We start from the raw sequence: 22,814 nt of genomic DNA, 5'->3' as shown, positions 1-22,814 counted from the left end.
TTTCTTCTTTTGAGAAAGTTCTGTTTAGTTCACTTGCCCATTTCTTTATTGGTTCATTAGTTTTGGGAGAATTTAGTTTTTTAAGTTCCCTATATATTCTGGTTATCAGTCCTTTGTCTGATGTATAGCTGGCAAATATTTTCTCCCACTCTGTGGGTGTTCTTTTCAGTTTAGAGACCATTTCTTTTGATGAACAGAAGCTTTTTAGCTTTATGAGGTCCCATTCATCTATGCTATCTCTTAGTTGCTGTGCTGCTGGGGTTTCGTTGAGAAAGTTCTTACCTATACCTACTAACTCCAGAGTATTTCCTACTCTTTCCTGTATCAACTTTAGAGTTTGGAGTCTGATATTAAGATCCTTGATCCATTTTGAGTTAATCTTGGTATAGGGTGATATACATGGATCTAGTTTCAGTTTTTTGCAGACTGCTAACCAGTTTTCCCAGCAGTTTTTGTTGAAGAGGCTGCTATTTCTCCATCGTATATTTTTAGCTCCTTTGTCAAAGACAAGTTGATTATAGTTGTGTGGCTTCATATCTGGGTCCTCTATTCTGTTCCACTGGTCTTCATGTCTGTTTTTGTGCCAGTACCATGCTGTTTTTATTGTTATTGCTTTGCAATATAGTTTGAAGTCCAGTATTGTGATACCTCCTGCATTGTTCCTTTGACTGAGTATTGCCTTGGCTATTCATGGCCTCTTGTGTTTCCATATAAATTTAACAATAGATTTTTCAATCTCTTTAATGAATGTCATTGGAATTTTGATGGGAATTTCATTAAACATGTAGATTACTTTTGAGAGTATCTGCATTTTTACTATGTTGATTCTACCAGTCCATGAGCATGGAAGATCTCTCCACTTTCTATAGTCTTCCTCAGTCTCTTTCTTCAGAAGTGTATAGTTTTCTTTGTAGAGGTCTTTCACATCTTTTGTTAGGTTTACACCTGGGTATTTGATTTTTTTTGAGGCTATTGTAAATGGAATTGTTTTCATATATTCTTTTTCAGTTTGCTCATTGTTAGTGTATAGAAATGCTAATGATTTTTCTATGTTGATTTTATATCCTGCTACCTTGCTATAGCTATTGATGATGTCTAGAAGCTTCTGAGTAGAGTTTTTTGGGTCTTTAAGGTATAGGATCATGTTGTCTGCAAATAGGGATATTTTGACAGTTTCTTTACCTATTTGTATTCCTTTTATTCCTTCTTCTTGCCTAATTGCTCTGGCTAGGAATTCCAGTACTATGTTGAATAGGAGTGGAGATAGTGGGCATCCTTGTCTGGTTCCTGATTTTAGAGGGAACGGTTTCAGTTTTTCTCCATTAAGTATAATGCTGGCTGTAGGTTTGTCATATATAGCTTTTATAATGTTGAGGAACTTTCCTTCTATTCCTAGTTTTCTTAGAGCTTTTATCATGAAATGATGTTGGATCTTATCAAAGGCTTTTTCTGCATCTATTGAGATGATCAAGTGGTTTTTGTCTTTGCTTCTGTTAATGTGGTTTATTACATTTATTGATTTTCATATGTTGAACCACCCCTGCATCCCTGGGATGAAGCTACTTGGTCGTGGTGAATAATCTTTTTGATGTGTTGTTGAATTCGGTTTGCCATTATTTTGTTGAGGATTTTTGCGTCAGTGTTCATTAAGGAGATTGGCCTATAGTTCTCCTTTTTGGAGGTGTCTTTGCCTGGTTTTGGGATAAGTGTAATACTGACTTCATAAAATGTGTTAGGCAGTTTTCCTTCCCTTTCTATTTCGTGGAACAGTTTAAGGAGGGTTGGTATCAGTTCTTCTTTAAAGGTCTGATAGAATTCAGCAGAGAATCCATCAGGTCCTGGACTTTTCTTTTTGGGGAGACTCTTGATTGCTGCTTCAATTTCATTTTGTGTTATAGATCTATTCAGTAAACTGGTGTCTTTTATTATCTTTCCTTCTGGCCAAAGGATTTTATTTATCATTTTGTTTACAAGTGTGCTAGTGTTTAATATGTTAGCTTTTGTATGTCTCAGGGCCTATTTTTCTTTCATTTTTAAAATATAATTTCACTGGGTATTGAATTCTAGATTTGTAGTGTTTGTCTTTTCTTTTCTCCAATATTTTAAAGATGTTCCTTCACTGTCTTCTTGCTTACATTATTTCCAACATGAAATCTGCATCATTCTTATCTTTATTCATTTGGAGGCAATATGTTTTTATTGTTGTACCTGTTTTGTCTGTTTTGAAGGTTTTGTTTTTGCCACTGTTGTTAAGCAATTGATGATGATATGCCTTGGTACAGTTTTCTTTGTGCTTCTTGTTCTTGAGTTTGCTGAGATTTATGGTCTTCACTGGATATGGAAAAATGTCAGCCATTATTTCTTCACATTTTATCATCAGTGCCTCTATTCGACACATTCAGTCTCTCTTTCTCCTTCTTGACCTTACTGAAAATCGGTTTAACAATTACTCCTTGTTTACTAATTCCATTACCTATGTCATTTTTGGTCTTTTTCCTTTTGGTGGATTTTTATTCTTATCACAGGTCACATTTTCCTGTTTCTTTGCATGCTTGGTAATTTTTTATTGGATTGTTGGCTTTGGAAATTTGACTTTCTTGGGTGTTGGATATTTTTGTATTCATATAAATATTCTTGAGCTTTATTCAGTGATATAGTTAAATTACCTAAAGATACTTAAATCTTTTTGTAGCTTTCATTTAAGCTTTGTTAGGTGGGATTGGAGCAGGGTTTTTTTAGGACTAGTATTTCTTCAGTAGTACTACTGCGCCGTCATCCTTATGAGTACTCTTTCTGTTCTATGAGTTATAAGATTTTTCTACTCTGACTAGTTGAGCACAAACTATTCCTGTCCTGCGTGAACACCAGGGATTATTTTCTCTAATTATTTTAGGTTGGTTTTTCCTTTGGTATTGAGTAGTTTTCTTACCTGTGTGCACTGGTCAGGTGAAGTTTCAAGGGGAACGCTTTGAGGATCTATGGTATTCTCTCTGTGTGCAGCTGTCTCCTCTCCTCTCTACGTGCAGCTCTCTCCTTTCCAGTTTGCCCTGCAAACGCTCCCTTGGCCTCCCTGGACCCCAGCTATGTCTCAGCTCCCTGGGCCCCACCTGGGTCTCTCCTCCCAGTGCTTACTGCTACCTGGACCCTCTCTAGGCAGTGAGCCAGGGCAATTGAAGAACTTACCTTGATTGTTTCCTCTCCCTCGAAGATCTCTTTCCTGCATTGCCTAGTGCTCAGTATCTGGAAAATGTTGTTTCAGATAGTTTGCCTTCATGTTTAGTTGCTCCAGGGAGGAGAACAAGTCTAGTTATTTCATCTTGGCTGAAAGAGAGTCTCACCACCCAGTTTAATTTTGAAGGCTGACACAATAGGGATAAGATGAATGCAGTCTAACCAAACAGGAAGTTTTCCATTTATTCTATAGCATGAAGATAAGAGGAAAGATTCTACTTTATTTTAGCAAAAAGATAACCTATTTTTAATATCCTCCAATTTTCTGGGTATTTGTGGATAAGGAAAAAACCAACCAACTTTATTATAATATTACAGAGCCCACAATTAATTACATCTAATTCTTTCAGCTTTGTAGAAGCCACTTGCAAAAGGAAAATAAAATGAATGTTATTTAATGAGCCAAGTTAGCATTCCTGAAATAGAATGACTACTGGGTCATATAATGCTGTCTGTATTGATGAGCTTTAATGGGGTGCCTTCAGTCATGTGATTATAAATCACAAACCAGAAGGTCTCCTGCAAATATATTTTACAATTATATGGTCACCTATCCCATCAATGGAGAAAGAAAAATGCCCTTTTAGAACCAACATCACTATTTCCTTTGCTTGCTTATATAGCCCCCAGCCCCAGTGATAGCACTGGGAAAGGTGTCTACTCAGTGCTCCCACATCTCTACTCTGCCCAGCGCCTCAGGATTCTTAGTAAGAGATTAGTTCAGATAGTTCCTAAATATCAAGAGGCATACAGGCCACTTCCATATGAAATAAAAGTCAGCAAAAGTCCGTGTACATTAGGCTCACCCAGGCTTGCCTTTTGCTGTGTTTGCCTGCAGAAGATGTCATTTTCTGATATTTTGAATTTTAGTCCAGTTACATCTTCTGGTACACACCACATTCCAAATTGCAACACAATATTTACGTTGAAGATAGATTATTAGCTGACTGCAATATAGACACTATGTTTCAGAATGTTGGTCTGGCCAAGTAGCTGGAGTGGTACAGTTCCTACCTACCAAGCATGATGCCCTGAGTTCCACAAAAAAAAAGTTGAGGAGTAAACATCAGTGGAAGTCAAATTATGTACATCAAAAGAATGTTAAAATTATATACATCAACGGAATGTTGAAAGTGGAACAGCAGCCAGCTTTAGCCTTGGAAACAAAAACAGGCAGAAATACATTTCATCACTTCACCAGACTTTTAAAATTATTTGTATTAGTGTATATTAATTGTACAGAGGGGTTTCATTGTTATATTTCCATACATGTATATAATGTACTTTGATCATTCACCCCCTGTTACTTTTTCTTATCTCCCCTCCCTCCCTTTCAAATAATTTTAATGGATTTCATTATTCTGTTTTCATACATGCATATACAGAACCTCAATCATACTCATCTCCCATTACCCTCTCCTTTCCCACCCCATCCCAATGTTCCTCCCATTTTAGACTCATGCCATTTTTTTAGGTTTCAATTCCACATAATGAGAGATAATGCAAAATTTATGTTTCTCAGTCCACCAAGTTTATTTTTAAGGAAATGTTTTAATGCATTCAGGGAGACCAGAAGTCTGTGGTTATGGCTAACTATGAACTCTGAGGTCATTTATTCACTCTCCCCACCCTAACAGGCTCTACTCCTGATTCTCTGGTTTGGTTCATTGCATCAGCGACCTCCTGTTTGCTCAGCTTCTTTGACATTTTTCTTATCTGGAATAGCAAACTCATCCTCAGGACATCACAGGTGCCTCTACAGGCCCAATCCCTCTCCATGCCCAGAAACTGTGCTTGCTCTTAACTTGACCATCAAGTAGTCTCTACACAGGGCCCTACTCTTGTCTTTCTTCATCCTAAGGAACTTTCTGGATCAGAGTCCTGCTGATAACGAAGTACACCTCCCAGGAAGGGGCATACTAGGATCATTTGTGGACTGATGACCAGTGGCCTGGTCTCTGCTTTTCTAAACTCTTTTGCTATGATCCTCTCCTAAGAATCTCACCCTTGGCACTACATGAATCTCTCCTGCCCCTCTTCTCTCTGCACACTCCCACCTTGGAGCTATGTTCATGCTTTTACTTTGTCTCCTGTAGTTTGTTGTATTAGTTTGCTGGGGCCACCACAGCAAGTGTCTCAAATGAGTGCTTTAAACAACAGAAGCTGTTTCTCTCACAGTTCTGGAGGCCAGAGGGCTAAGAGCAAAGTTCTTTCTGAGGGCAGTGATAGGCAACCTGTTCATTCCTCTCTCTCAGTCAGTCCTTGGCTCGTAGGTCTGTCTTCATCGTCACATGATATTCTGTCTTTGTGTCCAAACTCCCCTCTTTATGAGGATGCCAGCAATATTGGATTAGGGGAGTACCACTCTGCTCCACCATGACCCACCTTAGCTAACTACATCTTCAATAATTCTATTTCCAAATAAGGTCACATTCTGAGGCATTACAACAGAGATTTTGTCGAGACACAATTCCATTCCTAACAAGTCTGCTCCTCTGTTGGAGTGGAGGATTGGAAGGAACATGGAGTGAAATGATATGATATATATGAGAATATTAAAGTGTTGAAAAGCACTGACATAAACTAGCATTTTCAAACTTATCCCTGCCCTGACCTCATTTAAATTTCACCAAACTAGGAAGTGTTACATTCTATCCCCGATTTCTGGATTTACAAGGCCATTAATATTTACTTATATTCTAAAGGACTGAAATGTGACCAAGAAACTAGAGCAGAGAGAGGGGAGCTGCTACTGGAGGCACTTGGGCTGGGGCTTCCTGTGACCACCAATGAAGGGCCATATCAGAGGGACAGCAGAGACACAAATCATCTCAGCGGGACTTGATGTTTGTCAGTGTGGATACCACACTCTACAAATACCTGGCTCCATTTTGATGTATTTCTCCTTCCAAATTATAGCCAGGCAATTCCAGGGACTATCTTTTGCTATCACTGAAGCTCACTGCCTAGTTACATTCTCTTAATGACTATAGGTAAATAGAGTTGCTATTTCACTCAGAGACTTGGTTCTACAGAACTCATGGAGGAAATGCTATTTCAAAAAAAGAGGATTTAATTAAATAAATACACATTTAATTTCCCATGTTTAGTAGCTTTCAAGAGACAATCAGTCATTTGCTCTTAAAGTGTGTGTTTCAGGCACTCATGGGGTGGTTATTAACCTCCAAATGCCACCGTCTCAGTGGGGTTTGACTTGAGAAAGGCATTTTGCTGATAATGGGTAACTACACAGCAGGCCTGCATCCTCTTGTGATGTTAAGGAGATTCAACATGGCCTGTGTTCCCTTGCAGTAATGGAAAATTATGTGGAGAATGGAAAACAATATTAATGAGACTCTGTCTTTCTCCATACAGCTGATACCTATGTGGTTGCCAATGATTCAGTCAAATCTCAAGGTAAGTCAACCCTTGTGCTGGCTGGAAGCTTAGTTTTCTCTAGAGAACATCAAAACTTTCATAGGGATTATTGACACTGCACTTACTATGGAGAAGGAGGAATTCCACCTGCTCCCGGTCTTAGAGGGGTGATTGATTATACAGGAGACCTGGGGGCCAGGTGAGGGGCCTACAGGCAGAGTGCAACGTCAAGAGCCTTGTCCCCACTGCTCACTGTTGATGAGGGTGCAGGGATTGAGGGTAGTCCCTGGGTCTGAGTGCAGTTACAATACAGGGCCAAAAGCTACCCTATTTTTGGAGAAATACCCACGGGGACTGATCCCAGGCACATCTAATGATGTTTCCTGACCACTTAAGATTGATTTTCTGGGATGGGAAGAATTCTACTAAGAAAGATGACATTGAATGAATGACAGAATTGAGCTAGAAGAAACCTACCCCCTTTGTTTTACATATGAAAAAATTTAGAACAAAAGGAAGAGTGACTCATACAGGGTCCCATAGCCTGGAAGGGAAAGACCCTGACTAAATGTATTTCCCAATCCCAGGCCTCACCTTAGTGACATTTTATCGCTGTAGGGGCAAACATACTTCATGAGTAGCAAACATAGTTATTTGAGGCTTAACATTAACATTCAATCTGGGATAGAAGGTAAAATTTCCTAATTAGTTATTGATGTTTAACATTAAGATAGCAAAGCCAAACACTGCTCCATCTGGGGCACTGGGAGTACAGGGGGTGTGGGGTAGAGAATGGAAGTTCTCTTCCTGGACTTCTTCTCTGAGTTGGGGAGAGATGCTAGTGGAAGGAAGATGGTCTGGAGTCATTATACCTATATACCAAGAGAGAGCAAGGCAGCTGACTATAGAGCCACAGCCTTTGCGTCCTGACTGGCATCAGGGCTATCTATGGCCACCGGCAGGATGGGCATAGGCACCGTTGAGAACCTCATCTGTGAAAGTGAGTTGCTTGTACTCCCATCTGTAAGCATTCCAAATTGCTTGTCCCATGGTTTCTCTGCTTTGTGGCAGTCTGTGTCAGTTTTATATTGCACAAAGTGCTGAGAAGAGGACAAGAGAACTTGATGAGAAGCTAGGAGAAAGAAGAAAGGCTTTCGACCTAGCTTCTTCATGTCAACGACATAAGGACAGAGAGACTATAATAATACTAAAATGTAATGCGCACTCACTATGTGCCAAGTTCTCCTCTAAACATTGTATTAACTCACTTGTCCTGCAACCACCCCCAAAGTAAGTGTAATTGCCCCCATTCTACCCGTGAGAACACCCTGACACAGATTGATAAACCTTGTTCCCAGAGTTGCCCATAGAGGAACCATGATTTGATCCTGGGCACGTAACCAGTACACCAAGCTGAATATGAATAGTTGCTGGGGACAAGTATATGTGTTAGTTAGCCCAGATACTGCATGTCAGTTTCACATTCCAATTGCAATGAATCAATCAAGATGGGCACATAGTTATTTGGGTGGAATTGGGCTAGGGTGTCTCTAGAAACATAGGATGAGCCCATGTCCCCTGCCTTGAGCACTGCCGGATTTGAAGATTTGCTGTCTTCAGTCCAGAACACTCTTGAGCCAGGCCCAAGTTCTGCCTGCTGACAAGCTCACATTGCCTTTCCCTGGGCTGCCCTGTGCACTAGGAGGAAGCAACTAAACGGTCTGCCCTTTCTTAACAGCACTTATCTGCGGGCCTTCAGCTTCGCCTCCAGGCTATTCAGAACAACGTGAACCACCACCGCCTAAGGACGCTGCCCGGCTCGGGCCAGAGCAGTGCTGGCCTGGCGGCCCTCCGCAAGTGGCTGCGGTGCACCCAGTTCAAAATGGCCCAGGTGGAAATCCAGTCCTCGGAAGCAGCCTCTCAATTTTATCCTCTATGAGTGGACTCCTTGGCTCTCAGTGTCAACACTCTGGTTTAGCAATAATGGGTTTAAAAACAAACAATTTGATCCAAGCAAGTTGGGGAACATATTGGTACTGTACATTCTCTTTCTAGTTTAGTAAAAGACGTGCGAAGGCCGGAGAGGGCCACAAATGAAGCTTTCTTGCTACACATATTTCTGATGACTCCTTGGGCTATCTGATTAAGTGTTTCCTTACATTATTTTTTAAAAACCAAATCATTTTTCTTTAACTAACTTCTATTTTTTTTAAAGAAAAAAAAATAGACTGGTGGGTACTCACAGAAAAGTTGTATAAGTCCCCCTGTTGCTATTTTTGATGATAGAGAATAAATAGGGTTTTTGAAACCTTTGTAGTGTTTTTTCTTAAAATCCACTCTTGGCAATGCAATAAAAAAAAGTCACCATAAGCCAGTGACACCTGACTGGAGCTTTTTGTCATTATCCTGGGAAAAGTGGCAGCTTGCAAAGGAACATTACAAAGTGCACTTAGAAATTAGGTGGTTAAACTGTGCCAATTGTTTTCTTTGTTTTCTAGTATTATTTTCCAAAGGTGTCCAGTAAGTTTTATTATTTTTAAAACTAGTTTTTCAACTCATTGGTTGTAGGCTGTACTTTCTTGTAAGCTTTATGATAACTACTTTAGTTTTGTGAATAATAAATTTTATTCTTTTGTTAATACTTGTATACAATTCAATTTAAATTGTAGATCGCATACTGGACCAGGCAAGTCCTGCGTTGGCACAGAGCACTGCACCTGGAGTTATGTTTCATAAAACAGAATTTTAATAGCATAAGAGCACCGAGACTTATCCATACTTATCCCTAGCATTTGACTGTGCATTCCGAATGAAATTTCTCTTCTTTATCCCTGTAATGCACTGACTAAAAGAAGACTTACTACACATTTAAGCTGTATATTGACATGCTATTAAATGCATTTTTTTATTATCTTTGTGAGCCTGGGGTTTTTTAAAATCAGTTTGTAGAGCTAGAGTTTAGTTCCTGACAACCATTTCTTAACTTTTACAACTCCTAACTTCTCTTAAGACTGCAGTTAGTAAGAGGAAGAGGCTCTCTTTCAGGGCATTTGGTGAAGAAAATACAAAATTTAGCTGAAGTCCATTGTCTCGGAAGCACTTTGAGGGCATGAAATAATTCATTTTCTTTTTTTTTTTAATGTTGGTTAGGAGAGCCTTCCCTTTTCTCCTGGGAGGTCTGATATGTTCATGCTTGCCAGGGGAAAACGAGTCCTCAGATGTGTAAGTGCTTCCCATGAATTCTAGAAAGGGTGGCAGATCTTCGTCCTTGTGAAAATCTGTGGAACCTATTGGGCCCTGTATAATAAAAATGGCAGAAGTGTGTTACTCTTTATATCTTCCTAATACACTCTTCTGAAAGGCCTTCCTGCAGTCCTAATTCTCTTCTGCGCCAGCCATCTTTGACAGTGCTTCTGTGAATGTTGTGCCTTGTCTTACACTTACAGTAAGTTGTGCATGTATTGACCTCACCTGTAACTGGTGATGGCTTTGAGGGTGTGCAATATCGCTATCCCCAGGGTTTGGCATACAGTACAAGTTTCATTAATGTCTGTTAAATTGAATGGATTCAATGAAGCAACAGGTCTTTCTTGAGCTACTCAGTGGCTTGGTAAGGGGTGAATTGTAACATTTTCTTTTTGTGCAAGCTTTCAAAGTGGTACAGGCTGGAGAAGGAGGTCCTGGCTTCTTTCCTGATGAAGGATTTTGCTTACTTTCCTGTGCAAGCTTAGCTGTAGACCTCACTTGTGGCTATTCCTATGCCTACCCTGCTTCAGACAGCCTGAATTTTGGTGGCCTGGCCTTTTCTAGGCTCAAAATTATCCCAGCTTCTTCTCCAACCCCATCTTTGCCCAGTTCTTTAGACAGGCTTCTACCTCAACTTCTCTTTGTATTTGCACTCCACTGTAAGGGCTGGAGATGCTTTCTACTGTCTAGATCTATTTCCAGTTACCACTTGGAGACTAGGTCCCATCCAGGCAAATCTCTCTTCTTGTCCTTGAGAACTGGAACCCCTTTTCCTGCCAACCTGACCCAAATACTGTCCCTGTGGCACACTGCCACTCTGCTGACTGATAGAAACCAGAAAGTTACCCACCCTACGCTGCATTCATTAATTCTTGGTGGCCTTGTCTTTGGTTACTCTGTGTAAGTTGGGCTCAACTTCTAAATGCCTGACTTAGAAGACAGGAAGAGAGGGGATTTGCAGTAGTTGAATTGGATTAAATAGGAAGGAAGAGGAGCTTTTCACCTAGGTTAAGGGCCAGCAAACTACAGTCCACACCCAGATGCAGCCCAGACACTACCTGTTTTTGTGGAGTTTTATTGGAAGCAACCCTACCCACTATGTACTTATTGTCTATGGCTGCTTTTGTGGTGCAGTGGTAGAGATGGAGAGTTGCAAGAGAGACTGTGGCTCAGAAAGTTAAAATATTCATCATCTGACCCTTTACAGAGAGTGTGCTGACCTCTTCCCCACTAAGAAGGGCTGAGCTGAAACCCTTTCGTGGATATATTTTCCCTACCACCTCAGGGGCTTAGGAATTTCATTATTAGTGTTTCCTCATCCATAAATGGAGACAATGACACATTCTACCTCACAGGATTGTTGAAAGAAGGTAAAAAATGATAAGAGAATTAAAAAAAATGAACTTGGGGTAACAACTGGCACTGGTAAACGTTTAATAAAAGTTTTCAATTGTTATTTTTATTCTCATGTTAAAGCCTAGAGAGGGAAAGCTACTTGCCCAAGGTCACATAGCTTGTAAGGGCCAGAACCGGGGCTAGTGTCCAGGCTGTATGATCCAAGGATTATGCTCCTATACCTTCCTTGTTAACTTCTGCTGCACCACACACCAACCCCAGGTGACAGCCATAAAAGCAAGACTGGTAACGGGAATCCCAACAAAATTCTATCTAGTCCAGGTTTGGCCAGCACTAATTATTCACTTGTAGAAAGGCCAAGGAACAGACTCAGATTTCTTCCCCTCATGAAATTCAACTGGCTTCAGAGTGTGAATAGAACATTCTGAGATTCCCAAGAGCAGAATGGGCCAAAATCTCCAAATGCATAGATTCCATCCTTAGTGATTTTTCACAATGGGCATGCCTCTTACTAGTTGAGTGACCTTGCACAAGTCATTAAACCTCTCAGAACCTCTGATTTCCTTATCTGTAAAATGGAGCTATCTACTTGTCTCCCTGGGGTGTTGGAAAACTCAAACGGGCAGAGGACTATGATGGTACTGTGATGGTAAAACGGAGACTACCAGAATCCACGGACCTCAGGAAAGACTGGTGCTACCTTCTGAAGACCACACAAGGGAACAGCTCATAACTGCAGGCTTATTTGGTTTTTCTTTGAGCCAATGCCTCAGAGTCAAGACCTACAAAACCAATGGGAGTCAATATCTGGTCATTAGCCAAGAGTGTCCAGCCTCCCATTGTATGCTCTCTCTATGCAGGAGTGTTCTGCCACACATCAAGATGTTTCCATCAAATCTCTTCCCTAAGAGTCTCATCCGAGGACAAGTGATTGCAGCAACTTCGTCTCCATTGCCAAGGTACAATAGGTCAAATAGGACTGTATTGGATCCAAGGAGATGGGTGATCCACCGAGACTCTTTCATGAGCTGGGATTGAAGGGCCTCTGGCATTAATTGGACAATGCAGACACTTTATTACAACTCTTTAATAGAATTAATTTGCAAATATGTATATTGGGCAAATTGGGTGTTTTGACAATAATGGTAGGTTCTTAAAAACAATGGAGTGTGTTGAACTCAATGAAATAGTATCAGACTATGGTTATGTGAGAGGTGGTGGCTGAGGCTGACCAGTTCTTTCCACTGCAAGGAGCAAGTTGTAAGCCTTTTATGAAGGAGATTCAGGGGAAACCACAACAGCCAGCATTTTTTGAGTGTCTACTAACTAGGCCCCAAGCGCTTTGCAAACGTTGTCTTACTTCCTAGTCCCCTCCCCTGTGTGAGATGGCTGTTATTATTATTCCCATTTTTGCAGGTGGGTCAGTGGAGGCCCAGCGGTTAAGTGCCTTATCCAAGGCCATGCAGCTTATGATGGTAGCGTCAGGACTGGGAAGGCCGTGAACTCCAAGTCAGAGCTTGTTCATTTTCTTCTCTTGTTTGGTTCTAGGTTCTTTGGGCTAAAATGTGCCAGGAGCATGGGGTGGAGAAATCTGAGGGCTTTTCTGAGGCAGCTCAAATTGCATTTGATATATCTGTTTGTTGATTGTCATCAATTTTGATCAAGCCAGAATCACGCCATCTGATGAAGTTTCTTCCTCTTTGGGAATTAATTTATGGATCACAACTTAAATCACACTTAGTTTCCCAATTACTAAAGTAGTTTTATGCAAAAGAATAAACTTGTGTCAGTTGAAGATTGTGGTGATGAACTCTTCCATTTGGGACCTAGTCAGAGTTCACTCAACCCTGAGAAGACTTGTCCTTAATTACTTGTAATGATAGGTGCCATATTTGAGGGCATATTACATGCTGTTACTTTCAGTCTAGTTATGGCCTTTTGTCTTCACAACAGTGGTGTGAGGTAGGCACTCCGATTACTAACCCCTTATTAGAGATAAAGACACTGATGCACAGAAATTAAATATTTGCCGAAGTCCCTCAGCAAGAGAGCAAGATTTGAATCTGAATGTGTCTGCTTTTAAAGCTCAGGTTCTACCTATTACATAAAGAGGTAGTTAAATGCTAGGTAAAATACTTTGCTACTCATCTAGCAGGCAAGGTTAACTTAGAGCCATTTAGACCTGAAGGTACAGCTGGCAACCTGATGGCTGAACCTGGCCCATAGCATCTTTTGTTTGGTAAGCTTGAAATTTTATGTTTTGCTTTCTTCTTTTTATTTGAATACTTGTGGGAGAGCATGTAGGCTCCAGCTTGATCCATTTCCTACCACTGACCTGGCCTCCAAAGCAGGAGGAACCAATCTCACAGCATCTAGGCAGAAATCCTGTGGCCTCTGGGATTTACAGGTTTACAGGTTGGTTCACCAGTTGGCCTTGCAGGCTATGGATTTGCTACCCTGGTTTCAACTGGCCTCTCCCTATGGGCCCAGGCGGGATGAGCTCTACACAGGGTCATTCAGAGCCAGCAAGCCAGCAAAGCAAGACTTGAGGCCATGCTCTCGGCCCCACTTGGCCCCACCTGCCACAGGCTGCCAAAGGCCCTGCCTCTCAACAGAACCAACATCAGCCCAGCACCACCCTGGATTATTTTTCTTAGGGGAGCTGAGGTCAGGTAGGTGGGCTAAGGTGAGCCCCTGGCACCAGCTATGCCTTGCAGGCTGCACAGGGCATTTGTGGGTCTGGTTGTTGAAGAAACAAAAGAGCTAGCTTTTTAATTATGCACCCAGAGCCCTCCCTTTTTCTCCCCCCCAACCCCCACCACAAGGCCAGTGGAGAAGGGAGTCTCCTGGGGCTGCCTGGCAGATGCCCTGATTTCCTGCTCCTTGAAGTGGCCGCTTGGAAAAGAAAGGAATCAGCAAATAATCAAGCTGAAGGATGCTCTCCAAGTGAGGACGATTGCACTGTCTAGTGGGGCGGGGACAGAAGGGCATGGGGGCTGGGGGACAGCAGCGTGTGCAGGGCCTTCAACTGGGCTCCACCATGGGGGCAGCAGAGGGCCCCTACAAACACAGGCTTAGCAGCTAGGGGTGGGATGCTGTCCTGATTTCTGACCATAAGCAAGTCACTTAGCATCGCTAAGCCTCAGTTATATCCCCTGAAAAATAGAGGTGATAATTCTCCTTCCTATAAAGAGAATGTGGAGTGAGGTGATAGTTGTGAGCTTAGGACGGAGAAGGATCACAAGTACCACCCTCTTCTGGAGCACTCCCTGCTCTGTGTGGCTGGCTGTGCTCACAGCCTTGCATTCATGGCACCATTTATTCCTTAGCTTAGAATGCTATGTGACAGCTGGTGTTTTGCGGAAGTGAAATCACAGCTTGCAACAGGCCCTTGGCTCTAGTTCTTTCGAGTGTAGTGCTCCCACACTGCCATGCTTCATGTGGTGACTCAAGGTTCCCCCACAATTCTGAGTTTGAATGAACAACTGGGAAATCCTCCTCCATATGGCACGTTCTGTCAGCATTTGGACTTCTCATGGTGTAAGTACATGATTGTGTTTGTAATAGGGATAATATTTTGAAAATAATAACTAAATATGTTTTTTTATTCTTTTCCAGGAAAAGGAAACTGCTCTATGGACAGGAAGGGCAGGAGGAGGCTAGTCTATATGGAAAGTTCTGGTCAGACAGGACAAGGGAGCAGAGAGCCCTCTCTTCTGGACCCTGGTGGATTGTCAGCAAAAGAAAAAGGGAGAGAAATGTGGCGTAGGACTGGGAGGTTGGGGGGTGGGGGAATGTCTTCACCTTCCTTCTTCAGGGTGAGGATGTTGTAGTTGCCCATTTGGAAATATACCTGGAAGCCATAGAAGATAGTGGCATATAAACTCCAGAAGAAGCGTCCACAGTCTTCCCTTTTTGGCTGAGTCAATGTGCAGGGGCCAGAAGTCCACACGGGTCTGGTGCTGAGAGAATGGGAAGCTGGGCAGAGGCTGCCATCAGGAGGATGAGACTCTTACAGTCTCAACATCTGCAGTGGTAGCACCGGGGACCAGCCAGTGACCCTAAGAGGTCAGACACAGGTACCTGCCCAGGAAGCAGCCCAGGACAGTCCTCTGCAACAGGGACCTGTGATATCCCAGAAGACACCATGTGCTTGAGGCCAGTTCCCTGCTGCAGCAACTCAGACCCTGCTCAGGGCCACAGGTAGGAGCCCCCTAGAGTGGAGCAGGCCCAGGGAAGATGCCTCAAAGTCTGAGTCGTCCAAAAGATACCAGTGAGGAGGACAAAATTCGGTCAGCTATAGATTCAAGTTTCTCTGCTTTCACCCACTGCATGCACCAAAGGAGGTGGGGACTCCCAAAAGCTGTGAGAAATAAATAGTATATTCTTTTCTTTATACCTGTGTATACTGTGTTAAATTTGTAACCCACCATTAATCAATTAATTCGACATGTATTTCCTGTGTCAGGTGAGTTTTTGGGTGTTTGGAAGGCTGGAGATTTGGTAATGAATAAGACCAAAAACCAGAGGAGGCCCCTGTTGCCATACACCTAATAGTCTAACAGGAGGAGAAAGACAGAAAGCACATACTCAGACCAACAATTGTTCTTAGGTGGTGAGAAGTGGTGTATTGAAGATGAGCTAAGATAATAGAATAGAGAATGACTAGAATTAGTCAGCCTCAGTTAGCCACATGGTGCTAATTGGGGGAAAGAGCCATCCGGGGTTTATCCTTCCCAGTTTTACAGATGAGATCACAAACTAAGTGATCTATGTTAGATTCATGAATCCCTGACTTCGGATCCCAGGAACGGTGCATCCGGTGCATCCTGTCTGCTGCCAAATGGCTGGAAAGATAACAGGATGTGGATCTGGCTGAAATGTGCATTTAAATCTGTGGGCCTGTCTGGATTGGAAGAAACTGGAACTATTAGCCAAGCAGAGCTAGGTCTGAACTGCAGCTCTGCCGCTTGCTGCTTTTCCAATTCCTGGTAAGTCCCATGAAATCTCAGAACCTGCTTTCACTGTGAGAGGACTGATCTTTGTGCCTTACAGGCTTAAGTACTAGCAAGCTGAACCTGAGTGTTCCTCATCTTTGCACATTGAAGATCCAGTGCTACCTCTTGGAAGGCAGTAACCCAAACACATGGCATGGGTCCCCAGTCCACATAGGGTATGAGTAAGCAAAGGTCTCCAGGGGCTAACAGGTTTGCACAGCAGGGGTAACATGACAAGAAATGACCACAGGGGAGGACAAAAAGTGAGAGCTCCATATGTGGGAAAGGGGCATGTAACTCTTGCTCTGTGTGTGTGTGTGTGTGTGTGTGTGTGTGTGTGTGTGCGCGCGCACGCATGTTCTGAGTGCTCAGGGAGGATGCAGCCTCTGAGAGGGACCTGGACACGCAGACTGGAGGGAGACCACACCCAACAAGGACAGCAAAGCCCATCTGAGGAATGGGAGCACATGGAGGCATGCTGTTGGACTGTGGGGTTGGGATGAGCTGTAAGGGATGGGGCAACAGTGCCAGCAGAGGCCAGGGTAGTGGGACTAAGACTGTAGCCAAGGATGGGTCCATAGCAACCAATGGGTGGACTCAAGGAGGCTTGGGAGCAATGAAAAACTTGGGACAGGTAGAGGGAGAGACCAGAAGTGGGCGTGTGATATGGGCAGGGGCTGGGTGAGTGGAGGTGGGACAGGAATACAGATGGGGAGGTCAAAGAAGGGCTTACCAGAGCCAAGGATCTGAGGCTTTCTGAGGTTTCCAGCAGAGACCTTAGGTGGGGAAAGCCAAACCCCAGTGCCTAGCATGGCAACTGACTGTAGTCGATTCTGTATTTGGGTATTAAATGAATGAAGGAAAAAAAACAAATGATAGAGAGCTGAAGTTAATGCCAAGGAGGCCTGTTCAGGAGAGCCCAGGCAGGACTGGGGGTGGGAAGGGGAACACAGGCTTGGGCCTGGCACTCCACAACAGGGCTAAAGCTTGTCTGTCCTGGGATGGAGCTATGACATCCAATGGGTCTTACGGAGGGGGAGGGGAGGAGTTGTCAGGTTCTCTCTGAGCTAGTTTGGGCAGAGAGAGGGGAGCAGACGGTACTGAGTGCCAGGGGGGCCGGGCAGTCTACTAGCTAGGTAGAGTGGCTGCCTAAAGGCAAGGCCATGGGAGGCCACACCAGGGAGCCAGCAGCCAGCCCGGATGGGCTCTCAAAGCCTGACCAGAAGTGTTCCTTGTTAGCCCGCAGTGTGTGTGTCTGGGTGCAGTGATTGAGGAAGGAAGGAGAAAGCTTCCTGTGACCATCTTTCCCATGGGTGCAAGGCAGTATTTCTGTCACTGCCCCAGATGCTAGGCAAGGGGCCCTGTGGGTCCCACTGTGTCATGCCTTGCTGGCTACAGCAGGACCCCGGAAGAGGGCATGGGGCAGTCAGGCAGTCAGAAACCAGTTTTGCTGTGTTGGTAGAAGCTGGAACCAGTGCAGAAAGAGGTAGAGAGATGGAAGTGGCACCAAGGAGGGGTCTGGTATGCTCTGCTGATGGCTTCAGGTGTGTGTTCACTCAGCTGACCCCTCTTCCCTCTCTCCCAGGCGGACCCTGGTTCCTCTTCCAGGGCACAGGTGGGCAGAGCCTCACACAGGCCCGCTGCGCTCTACCTTGTCCAGTGTGGGTTCTGGACTTGCTGCTGAGGACGCCTAGGCTGAGGGTACACAGGAGTATGTATGAGGCCTGTGGTATCCCACTACCCACTGAGGTGTCCCATCCTTGCTAGTGCCAAAGCAGGGCCTATGTAGGTGGCCAGTGGGCAGAGGAGCCGTCACTAGATCCCAGATGGCAAAGTCTGCTCTATGGATTACAGCAGTGACAGTAATTGTAATGATGGTGCCTTCATGTAAATGGCAATTCTTATAAATGGCAGCTCACAAGTCTTGAGTCCCAGGTAGTGGTAGGGACACTGCTGAGGAGATTGCCTCCAGGCTCTCTCATTCCTGTGATGCCTGGGACACAGACTCTTGCCCAAGTCCCTGCCCTGAGCTGATGCCACCTCTCCCCCAGTTGTGGGCCATTTGGGGCGATACCTGCCCCCATCTATGGGCATGCAAGGTCCCTCCACCACCCCTCCTTAAGCTCAGTCTAAAGCCATTGGGAAATGGGGAATTGGGGGATGTGGAGAGACGGCCTGGCCTGAAGGTCTGGGTTCCAACCCCACCCCATACCTGTTTGCTGGCACCTGATGGTCGTCAGACCTATCTCTGGCCTGTCTCCTCATCTCAGAGATGGCAACAGTGCTGCAGGGCAACCACCTGTCCCTTCCCACATCCCTCCTGGCCTGTCTGAGAGGATAAAGTATGAAGGACTGGTACTCCTGTGAGGCTCACCTGCCATGAGACCGGAGCGGTGCATGGTTCCCAAAGCTGCTCATGCTACCCCTCTGAAAGGGCAAGTGAGCCTATGTTTTCTGGGGCCCGTCTGCTGGAGTGTGTGGGGCAGGCCTTGACTCCGTGTGGCAGGCTGGACATGGGGTGCTGATATCCAGACACAGGGCTGGACAAACTACAAGACTGACACTCACCACAGGACTGACCTCCCCTCTCCTACCCCCAGCCTTCGACATGGCCAGCCACCATCCTGCTATCTGATTCCATGAGCACTTGTCACATCATGGTGACTAGGTTCTCCTGCTTTGCCTGGGACCTTTCTGGTTTTTGCCCTGAAAAGCCTGGGTTTGGGAGAACCACTCAGGCCCAGGTAGACTGGGAAGGCTGGTTCCCTATCCTCAATCTAGTCCAGGATTGAGGGGATGAGGGTCAGGACTCATCTTAGAAACTCCACAAATACTGACCACGGGCTGTTACGGTAAAATAATAAAGATAAGGCATACAAGGTGACCAGCCAGTCCTGGCTTTAACAGCAGGACCTCCATGAAGGCCCCTTCCTAGCCCATGCCCTCTCCTTTCCACCCCACACTCAGGTCCATATGCCTACCACAAACCACAGCAAGAGCCATCTTTATAAGTGTATTTTTATTGAAAATAAAAAAGTCATAGCGCTTCTTCCTGTGTAGCATTCAGCACCCCAGGGCTGCCAGGCCCACTTTCTATCCAAAACGCTGGTGGACAAGACAGCGTTGACCTGTGTATTTGTCCAATGAGACAGAACTCCAGGGATGATTCACTCCCCACAAATGCAGTGAGGAGTGCAGAGCTCAAGTTATTTACATTCATGCAGAACTGGTCTCACACTACCTGGGCTGTTGAAATCATACTTTGTACAGATGCAGAGTACAGTTATTTATATATATAGATAGATAGATATCTTTAAATATACATATAGCTATATATAATATATGTCTATATTTTTACACCTATTAGTCTTCCAAAATTTCCTCTAGAAGCCTCATAGGAACACATGGTAACTCTGGGAGATCCTACGTGCCCTCGGGCTGAACTATGAGATGGCGACGTCATCTGAGCAACTGCAGAGCAGGCATGTGAATTTCATTCTCCACCTCCGTGCTGGGGCTGTCTGAGAATGGGTCTGAGTCCAGGGGCCACAGACTCATTTTAAATAAAACTCAGAGCTCACACACTAGGCTGGCACAGTTTTACGTATGCTTTAGTCATGTAAGCTGAAAACCTGTGAGCCTCTCCCACTGTGCCATGAGAAGCATCCTCAGAATGGCTTCGAGGCTGTTCTTTGGGTGAATCCTTTCTAAAAGTTGGGCCCTTCCTACTGGGGGAGAGGAATTGTACAAGCCGAGCTGAGGGGAAATTTACACACACACTGGAGCCGGGAGTGTCTCAGAGGCCAAGTGCGATAGATTACACAGCCATGGTTCCTGCAGGTTATCCGCAAATTCTGCCAGGCTTTGACCAGTCCAAGGCATAGATCTTCCCCCCTCCCCCATGAGGCCCAGGGTGATGAATGTTGAAAGCTTGGGTCCCATAGCCAGGAGACTGCACAGTAGGGGAGAGCACACTGGGTTGGGGCCTGCCAGGCTCTTCACACCTGCCTGCCTCCTTTGGCCTGTTTATTACCTAGTACTACATCCTAAAAGCACTGCTGAGTGCTCAGTTGGGTGGGGTAGAAGGCGGCTATAAAAGAAGGAACCCCTGTATGGATACCAAAGAGTGTTGTGAATGTAAAATTAAAATTCAAACCAAATGCAAGTCCTCAAGCAGAATGTCAAAGTAAAGGAAGACAAAACCATTCATGGGAAGGCTTTGTGCCAGGCTTTCACCCACTACCCAGGTCAGGTCACAACCCTAGGGGCACAAGGGCTATGGGACAGCCTTTGGTCCCAAAGGGGGCCTATCAATCTTACCTGGGTCTGAAAGTCTCACTTGTAGCCCAAATACCCACTGCAGAAGTCTATCAGTGGCTTCCGAGGCAAGCCAGATCCTAACAACTAAATCCCTACCTGGTCAGTTCCTTCTAACTGGCCAAGGGATACAAAGTCACACAAGCATCGCCTCTGTGGGCCAGCTGATGTGTCTGGCAGTGTGGGCAGCCGCCAGGCAGGCAGGCCGGCTGGGGAGAGGGTTACCAGGCTTGGAGGGTTTCTCTCCTGACTCCCCTCTCCCACATTATGGAGGGCTCTGCACATTTAGAGCCCCAGACCATAGAAACACTCACTTACGTGGAGACATGGGAAAAGAAAGTTGCCTCTGGCTCTACGGGTGCCTCAGACAGGCCTCAGGGGACTGTTGGGGGATGTAGTGCCAGGCCAGCATTGGCCTAGCCCAGAATGCCCCAGTGGACTTGGCACAAACGGTGGCCTCTCATGAGTGGTGGCTCACACGGATGCTTGGTTTTGTAGGGCCAGGTGTGGGGCTGTCTGAGAACAGGTGCAGGGACCTCTGCCCTTCTTGGGCTGCCCTTGGCCTGAACTTCCGTGGGACATGGCCCCAAGTGTAAACGAGCCCCTGTGTCAGGTCCCAGGGGATTCTGTAGGTTGGGCTCAACATCCCCCATGGTCGGCAGTCAGGAGCCAAGGCTGGGGTGTGGGTAGGACAGGAGGGTGGAGGCAGATCCTGAAGACTGAAGACAATCACACATGGGGTGATGGGCAGCGGTGTAGGAAGCACCTTTGGAAGGGGATGTCTGTCTAAGGGTGGTGCTGATGGCTTGTCGGGATGTCCACAGAGAAGCAAGGTGGGCTTCTTGGAGGAGGAGAGGTTTTGAGGCCCTGGATCACCTTTGTTGTGACTGAAGGGGTTACCTCCCTGCCCTGGCAGCAGACCCTCTGCCTTCATCAGAGCACATGCTTTACACAACAGCTGGGGTCAGTTAGTGGGCCAAACATAAGATAAGGAGAAGGAGGTGGAACGCCTTGGGCCTTGCGGCTGGCTATCTCACGTGACAAGCAGGGGAGCTGGGCTGAGCCTGGCATTAGTGCTGTCCTACCCAGGGAATGACCAGAGACTAGCCTGGGAAGAGGATGATTTTCTCCTTCAAGAGGCTCCAGGCCTGCAAGATATGAAGTCCTGGGTAAACCCAGGGTCAGCTTGTGTCCCCCGCTTTCCCATGTCCACTAGTGCTAGCCACCAAGGTGTCCCTCCAGCCTTGCGGGGTCCAGGGACTGCAGACTCACACCACGGCGCTGTTCACATCCACCCCTTTGTTGCTCTGTGAGGAGCTCATGGGGTACTCAGCTACGCTGGTGCCATTTTCGTCTTTTCTCAGTGGTTTCCTGGAAGGGGAGGAGGGAAGGCAAAGGAAGGGGAGGCAGGAACATCGTTAGTTATCAGAACTGAGGGGGTGGAGCCTCCCGGCCAGTGCCATGCTCTGTGAAAGTCCCAGAGCAAAGCCCACCGGGCTCTTAGGTGGATTAGTAATTTTAGATTGCAGGGCCCTGTGGAGTCAATCAGAAGCTAGGTATTGTATTAACTAGGGTGACCATATAATTTAGCCTGCAGATCAGGACAGTTGTAAAGGAAAGTGGGGAGCAGGGACTGTTCTGGACAAACCAGAATGTGCAGTATGATCAAGCTTTCATTGATCCCTTTGATGATGGACAGACTGACATGAGCATGAGTTATTTGGGGGTGCACATGTTAGTAGAGAGGCACTAGTGGTTGGATTTTATACTCTTGCCTCTGTGTGGTCAAAGGCAAATGGAAAATGTGATGATGGGGAGGGTGGCAATGGTGACTAGTGGTGGTAGAGGTGGTAATGGTGATGGTAGTCACGGTGGGGGAGTTGGTAGTGATGAGTGACAATGATGATAGTGGTGTGGTTGTAGTGGTAATGGTGGAGGAAGTGGTAGTGACGGTGGTGACAATAGTGATGGTAGGGGATGATGGCAGTGGTGATGGGGGTGGTAATGGTAATGGTGGAATTGGTAACGATGATGGTGATCAGTTCTCAAGCTTAATTAGTACACACAGTGGTTCTGGAACACGGCATATTGAGGCTCATTCTGGAGGCCACTGAACCCTGAGAGCCACCCCTTCTATGCATAGGGCAATCAGGAAGGCTGGGGGATACTTTGAGAAGGCTTTCACTCACTTGCTGAGGTTCTGAAATCACAGTGCTACTTTCTGGCCTGACTCAAATCCACTTCCTCGTTTGAGTCATTCAGCAGGGCTCTGGGCCCTACCTTAAGAAC

At 45.2% G+C, this 22,814-nt stretch overlaps 2 protein-coding genes across 34 annotated transcripts in view; one reads left to right on the top strand and one right to left on the bottom strand.

Moving 5' to 3' along the window:
• Unc79 (unc-79 homolog, NALCN channel complex subunit) overlaps positions 1-14,140 on the top strand; it is a 261,091-nt gene extending 246,951 nt beyond the window's left edge. For 28 of the 30 annotated variants that reach the window (XM_074067270.1, XM_074067267.1, XM_074067258.1 and 25 more), the window contains 2 exons: positions 6,607-6,648; positions 8,348-14,138. In XM_074067270.1, coding sequence (XP_073923371.1) covers positions 6,607-6,648; positions 8,348-8,548 — 243 coding nt within the window. In that variant the 3' untranslated portion in view covers positions 8,549-14,138. Of the gene's footprint in view, positions 1-6,606; positions 6,649-8,347 lie in introns of all 30 variants that reach the window. The other 2 variants (XM_074067276.1, XM_074067275.1) reach the window with 1 other exon arrangement.
• Positions 14,141-19,218: 5,078 nt separating this feature from the next.
• The window catches only part of Prima1 (proline rich membrane anchor 1), a 51,609-nt gene continuing 48,013 nt past the window's right edge, over positions 19,219-22,814 (bottom strand). For all 4 annotated transcript variants that reach the window (XR_012446052.1, XR_012446053.1, XM_074067245.1 and 1 more), the window contains one exon: positions 19,219-21,896. Coding sequence is in view for 2 of the 4 variants with exons in the window: in XM_074067245.1 (XP_073923346.1) it covers positions 21,794-21,896 (103 nt within the window). In the remaining 2 variants the exon portion in view is untranslated. The remainder of the gene's footprint in view (positions 21,897-22,814) is intronic.

Source organism: Castor canadensis, chromosome 3, assembly GCF_047511655.1.
Source record: "Castor canadensis chromosome 3, mCasCan1.hap1v2, whole genome shotgun sequence".
NCBI classification, from domain to species: Eukaryota; Metazoa; Chordata; class Mammalia; order Rodentia; family Castoridae; genus Castor; species Castor canadensis.
This window is presented reverse-complemented; position numbering and strand designations above follow the sequence as displayed.